The sequence below is a fragment of the Myotis daubentonii genome, chromosome 9 (genome assembly GCF_963259705.1).
Source record: "Myotis daubentonii chromosome 9, mMyoDau2.1, whole genome shotgun sequence".
Lineage (NCBI taxonomy): Eukaryota > Metazoa > Chordata > Mammalia > Chiroptera > Vespertilionidae > Myotis > Myotis daubentonii.
In genome coordinates this window covers 51,713,621-51,720,667 of record NC_081848.1, presented here as the reverse complement: position 1 = coordinate 51,720,667, position 7,047 = coordinate 51,713,621, and the positions used below count along the sequence as shown (strand labels likewise).

Below are 7,047 nucleotides of genomic sequence, written 5' to 3'. Positions count from 1 at the left end.
GCATGTCCCTGCTTTTCCATTCAAGTCCCGAGTTGATGACAGTGGCCCTGTCATGAATGGCCAGCCAGGATGGGTACGAAGTCTGCCTTTGTAGCCACTCTTTTCTGCATGAGAGGACTCCAAAGCATGGCAGTCCTTACCACCAGCCTACCCTTGCACTCATAGGAGGGGAAGCAAATGAAAGGGGATACCATAATCCCTGAGACCTGGATCCAAGTAAACGGTTCTCATTGTCAGGGACCAAATGTCAAGAAAGCGTTCCCATGCCCTGGCTGGCTTGGCTCAGTGGATAGAGCATTGGCCTGCGGACTGAAGGGTCTCAGGTTCAACTCCAGCCAAGGGCACATGCCCAGGTTGCCGGCTTGATCTCCAGTGTGGAGTGTGCAGGAGGCAGCCAATCAATAATTCTCTCTCATCATTGATGTTTCTATCTCTCTCTCTCTCCTTCTCCCTTCCTCTCTGAAATCAATATATATATATATATATTAAAAGAAAGCTTTCCTTGAACTATGCTAGGAAAACAGTAGCTGGAGAGATGAGTTCTTCCTACAGCCAAGACAGTAATGGTAGACTATCTACTGGTAGCTCAACACCATTCCCTGTCTTATCTACTCTCCCCCAAACTGTGAGGGCTGGAAGCCTGCATGGGAACTGGGATATCCCAGCATTCCCTTGCCAGGGTTCCGTGTGAGAATCGGAGATACCTGCACAGGATTTGGAATGTGGCAAACAGGTGGACACCACTGTCTGGCTCCTCAGCTGAGGGGAGCAGATGTGTGGCTTTGGCAGATGGAGGCAGCTGAGGGGTCTGCACTGTCCCGGGTGAACCAGCAGCCCTGGCTCAGCCAGCTTGAGCTGGCTCGCTTCCCCTGGCTGCTGTGACTTCCTGCCCTGAGACCTGGAAGTGAGCCCGGGAGTGAGCAGCCGTGGCTTCCCCGGACTTTTGCTCCTCCAGCCCCTTTAAATTGTGCAGTCAGTATAGAATATCCTAGATTAAACCCCTTCTGCTTAAAAGACCTAGCAAGGTATTTCTGTTTTCCCAGCCAGCAGAAAATGCTTGGCTGAGAACTTTGACTTTTTCCTGAATTGCTGAATGTTCACTGAAGCAGTCCAGGCACATTAATGGTCCTCGAGTCTTATCTCTGGCTGTTCTTGAGTTCCAGAAAGTAAAAACAGAGAGAACACATCTCAAAAAATATACGATACCTGTGCTTCCTATCAATTTAAAACAGTTTTTAAAGATAGAAGTACCCACAGGGAAATTATGCCCCATGAATTGCTTTGATTTGATAATCACCTCGTGTAACCCATAACGAATACCATTTAGGAAAAAAAGCTGAATTTCATTTTATGCATAAAGAGCACTATAGATGCATTCACAGTTGCAAAATGAAAGGAAAAGCACAGCCATATTTTAGGCATCTTGACAAATCGGTTTTTCTTGTTGCCTGCTGGCCTTATCCACGGCAGATGTAATTTTATATGGTGTGAACTATTGTGAACACACATTTTTATAGCTTTCTCTTTGCACTTCACAGCACATTAATGAAATCCACATCTTGCTATAGAGACGTCCTGTCATATGTAGTTACTTCATAGTATGTACTTGACTCACTTGCTCCTAACTTCCTAGCCTTTCACCAGGGGCCGGACCCTGAGGCAGGTCCTAACCATTGTTACTGTGGGTAAAGCCTCAGCGAGCATCCCGTAGCTCTGCCCATCGGTCTCCTCGGGAGAAGGGCGCCCAGGCGAAGTGCTGGCCAGGAAGTCTAACTGCCACCCCCGGAAGGAGTTCCCCCGCTCATCTCACGAACCCCTCGGTTTCCGCTGGGACAGGACGGAAGGGAATGGGAGACGCCATCAGACATCCTGGAGTTCTTCCCCGTCGAGCTGACACAGCAGGGGAGACGCTGGCCCCCAACAGCTGTGTGCGGAGAGCCCGCCGAGAGAGCTGGAGCGGGAGAGGATCCCACCCACGATCAGGAAACACCCCGGGTAACCCGTCTCCGAGTCCGTCAGGGCAGGCTAGCGGCGGCGACACGGAGCCCGCCTTGAAACGTGCTGCACTTGCGTGTTCTTACCGGGTGGCGGGGGCGGGCCCACCGCGGAGGCACTCAGGCCTCAGGCTACTTCTTCCGGAGGCGCCGCGCAGCCGCAGATGGAGACAGCGAGTGAGTGTGGCGGTCCCCCTTCTTCCACGTTGTACCTTCTGCCGTCTCAGTTACCTGAGCTCCCCCGCAGTTTAAAAAGATGACATGGAAAATTCCAGAAATAAACAGTGAGCTTGGAGTTGCGCACTGCTCTGAGGAGCACGAGGAAATCTCGCGAGTCCTGCTCCGTGGGGCCCAGGATGGGAACATCTCGTGGTCCGGCGTAGCCACGCGAGACCCGCCCGCTCTGGTCGCCCAGTAGCCGACTGGGATGTCAGGTTGACTGTGCCCCTTACCGCAGTGTTTGTGTTCAAATAACTCATATTTTATTTCATCGTGGCCTCAAAGCATGAGAATAGTGATCCTTGCCATTCGGATAGGCCCGTGGTCGCGAGCCACATGCGGCTCTTTGGCTCCTTGAGTGTGGCTCTTCCTAAGCCTTGGGAGTACCCTAATTAAGTTAATAACAATGTACCTACCTATATAGTTTAAGTTTAAAAAATATGGCTCTCAAAAGAAATTTCAATCGTTGTACTGTTGATACTTGGCTCTGTTGACTAATGAGTTTGCCGACCACTGGGATAGGCCAGAGAGAGGCCTAAAGAGCTTGTTCTGTATCGTCAGCCGCCTAAGGCTACGTCTCCATGCCTCTGTCATTCATTCACCTCCTTCGTCACATCCCATAGGCATGGTGTCATCTCACATCATCGCAAGGAGGGCGATGCAGCACAATAAGATATTTTGAGAGAGGCGTCGATATGATTGGCCAAGGAAGAGTGGCTCTCTTTTCCTCCCTGGCTGCTTGAAGATCAGCCTTCATCATGAATGACACGGTAACCATCCGGACCAGGAAGTTCATGACCAACAGACTACTTCAGCGGAAGCAAATGGTCATTGATGTCCTTCACCCTGGGAAGGCAACAGTACCCAAGACAGAAATCCTGGAAAAACTAGCCAAACAGTATAAGACCACACCTGATGTCATCTTTGTGTTTGGATTCAGAACCCACTTTGGTGGTGGCAAGACCACTGGCTTTAGCATGATTTATGATTCCTTGGATTACGCAAAGAAAAACGAACCCAAACACAGACTTGCAAGACATGGCCTATATGAGAAGAAGAAGACCTCAGGAAAACAGAGAAAGGAATGCAAGAACAGAATGAAGAAAGTCAGGGGGACTGCAAAGGCCAATGTTGGTGCTGGCAAGAAGGAGTAAAGATTCTTCGGTGACTTTATCTGTGATGGTTGTGCAGATTTTTAGTGAGAGGATTAATAAACTATAAACTTTAAAAAAAGGATATTTTGAGAGAGTGAGAAACCACATTCACATAACTTTTATTATGGTATCATTACTTATTGTTCGTGTTCTCTTACTGTACCACATTTACAAATTAAACTTTATCATATGTATGTGTGTATAGGAAAAACATAGTATACAGAGGTTCAGTACTATCCATGGATTCAGACATCCACTGGGGGGTCATAGAATGCATCCCCCGTGAATAAGGAGTGACCATGTCGGGGCGTTTTTATGGGTCAGATGTGTAAGTGGTCTCCATCACTTCTGCTTGTATTCCATTGTCCAGAGCCCAAGTCACAAGTCGCCACTTAACTGCAAGGGAAGCATAGTTTAGGCGCAGGCTCTGGAGGCAGAGGGGACTCTGGATGCTGGTGTGCACTAGCAAATCCCTCCCAGAGTCTTTTCCCCAGTTTAGCCAATCAAGCCTGAAAACAGGAAGGGCTGGGCAGGGGGAGATGTGGAACGCTGCTGCTTACACACACTGTGCATGCAAAGTAATGCACATAGAATGTGCCTTTCCAGGTTCAGGCAGTTTTAAGCACTAGCCGCAGAGTCACACAGTTCCTGAGACCTCCTCTCCCCCAGTCACCACAGGAAGAGGGACAAATGGAGTCACTTTTTACTTTTTCCTGGATTTCAGGGGTGGTGGAGACTAGTAATATTGCTTACTAGCCACTCCCCTTTAAAGCCTGGTTCCTTCCATTCTTAAGCGTCAGATCTTTTCTTCTTCTTTTTATTTATTTATTTATTTATTTTATTGAGAAATAATCAACATTCATCGCTATATAAGTTGAAGTATAGCATGATGGTTTGATTTACATATATTGTGAAATGATAGCAATAGGTTCAGCTAACAACCATCTTCTCATGTAGATACAATTAAAAGAAAAAGAAAGAAAATTCTTGTGATGAGAACTCAGGAGTTACTCTCTAACAACATGTACCATACAGCAGTGTTAGCTATAGTCTTTGTGTGGTACATCACATCCCTGGTCCTTAGCCTGTAACTGCGGTTTGTACCTTTGGACCATCTTTCTCTAATTCAGCGGTTCTCGACCTGTGGGTCATAACCCCTTCGGGGGTCGACCAACCCTTTCACATCAGTCGCCTAAGACCATCAGAAAACACATATATAATTACATATTGCTTTTGTGATTAATCACTATGCTTTAATTAAGTTCAAGTTGTAACAATGAAATTGGGGGTCACTACAACATGAGGAACTATATTAAAGGGTCACGGCATTAGGAAGGTTGAGAACCATTGCTCTAATTCCTCCTTTCCCCACCTCTGGTAATCACAAGTCTGATCTTTTTTTCTATGAGTTTGGTGTGTTTTTTGTTTGCTTGCTTGTTTTAGAGCCCATATATGAGTGTACACAGTAGTTATCTTTGTCTGACTTATTTCACTTATTGTTTCCATGGTGGCTGCACCTGGCTCCAGATCTTTAGTCTTATTTTTCCAGTTTCCTGATATCAAGTCTTCCTTCCTTATTAGATATTTATTATGTGCTAGTCATCGTGTTAAGAACTTTATACCTGTCATGGAAAGAAAAAGAAATATTGCTGCAGTTTGAGCTTGTTAACCTACAAAGATGGCAGAAATTCATGAATGGTGAAAACTGTCTTTTTTAGGGACACACCTTAACAGACATAGCAGGCTATAAAAGTGGAGGCTTCCCTGAGCAGAACCAAACAGGAAGAAGTTTAGCAAACAAACAAACATGAACTGGCTATGTCCCTGCGCTGCAGAGCTCCAGTCCAATGTGCCTTTTCTGCAGCTATTGTCTCCGGGTCCTGGGACCCTCCTCCTTCCCTTATTCATTCAGGCCTAGACGTACCAAAGACAATGAGATGTCCTTCTTTACTAGGTGAACACATGTAGTCCATGTGCTCTTTTAACCAGGGGTGGGGAACATCGGCCTATGGGCGGTATAAGGACTGTGAAATCATCCGGTCTCGCCCTGCCAAGGCAGTAGGGGTGAGTTAATCAAATGTTTGGCCAAATATAGCAGGTTAATTTTTAAGTTGGTAATTTTGTGTGGCCCATGAATGATGTTATAAATATTCAAATGGCCCTTGGCAAATAAAAGGTCCCCATTTTACACCAATGCAAAGCAGGAACCTTGTAGTTCCTACATTGCATAAAAGCTGCCCCTGCTCTTCTCTCTCCCCTTCCCTTTTGAGGAAACCTCCCCGCTGCTCTGTTTGGCAGCCCAGTGGGACTGGAGTACATAATTTGGGGAACCCACTGGACGCTCAGTGGCAGGCACACATCAGTCAAATGGTTATCCCCTCCCTGTGCAGAGCGGTGGCCTGGAAGTCACTGTCAGATGTCTCCGGTTCTCCTTTGACAATCTAGCAGTAGCTAGAAACAAATCGCCTGGAGTGAGATTGCTTGGTGTTGGTCTTCCGCTGCTGTGCTGAACTCCTCCAGCAATACCAGTTCCCCGTACTTAAGCATCCACACCCTGTGGAACCATATAATCCTCAGAAATGGCACCAGCCCTGAAATGCATTTCGTTGGGAGCCCTTAGATGCTGTGGCCTGACCGTGCACTTGACCAGGGAGAAGTATATGTGACTAGAAAGCACGTTCACATCATTTGAACACTTCCTGGAGTTAGCATTTGAATGGTTGTCTTCTCCTTAGTATGGGTTGTGATCAATTTTGTGTTTGAATATGTCTGAAATGGCTCTCTGAAATGATCATGGATATCAGTAAGTATATGGACGTATCTATCTGCTTAATAAATTGTAAGATTATAACCAAGTTGGAGGCAATGTGACATTTAAAAAACAACAACACATGAGGTTTAGCATTCCATAGACCAGAGTTACAATTCAGGAACTTTTCTTATCAGCTGTGTGTCCTCAGCAAGGATACATAACCTCTCTGAGCATTTTCCCTTGAATGTGAAATAAGAATAATAGTAATTTACTTATCTCACACGGCTGTAGTAGTAAGTATTCAATGGGTCAAGCATGTAAAGCATCTACTCATTGCCTGTCAAATTTGAAGCTACTCAATAAAAACATATTATAGGATCTCCTGTGCAACAAAAGAAATCTATGGCTATCAGCTGCATTTACAATGATGAACAGTAGAGGGCAGAATTTACAAAGTTATTTGAAAAATGTCTCAAATCATCTTCCAAGAGGAAAGCCCAAATTCCAGAAATGACTTTCTTAAGTGCTTTGGCTGAAAGATGCCTCTATCACTACTTTTAATTTCTTCACAGAAACTGGGGCTTTCCAGTTTTGCAAGAATTTCAAAGGAGGTATTGGGCAATGTTTAACTGACAACTTTAGTCACCATGACGTGTGTGCCTAGTCCCCAGATTATGGTAGGGCATTTTTGACGGAATTCTCTGACCACCTTCCTGCCTGCTGTAGATTTGATGACAAATAGAGGAAATTAAAGATACCAGACTCTCTTGACATCATTCCAAATTGAATCATTGCATCAAGTTTGTGACAGGAAGCATGTGGAATACGGAAAGTCAACTTGCTGGACTGGAGATCAGATACATTTATTTAGTTAATGATTGGAATGATAGTGGGTGCAAATTCTATTCCATGACAAAGAATAAAGGGG

The 7,047-nt window shown here is 45.6% G+C and overlaps 1 protein-coding gene across 1 annotated transcript; it reads left to right on the top strand.

The window, feature by feature from the left end:
- The first annotated feature begins 2,906 nt into the window (after nucleotides 1–2,906).
- LOC132242210 (small ribosomal subunit protein eS24-like) lies at nucleotides 2,907–3,391 on the top strand. The gene has a single exon (XM_059711120.1). It carries the CDS (start codon nucleotides 2,972–2,974, stop codon nucleotides 3,365–3,367), a length of 396 nt encoding a protein of 131 aa, XP_059567103.1. The 5' UTR covers nucleotides 2,907–2,971; the 3' UTR covers nucleotides 3,368–3,391.
- Nucleotides 3,392–7,047: the final 3,656 nt, after the last annotated feature.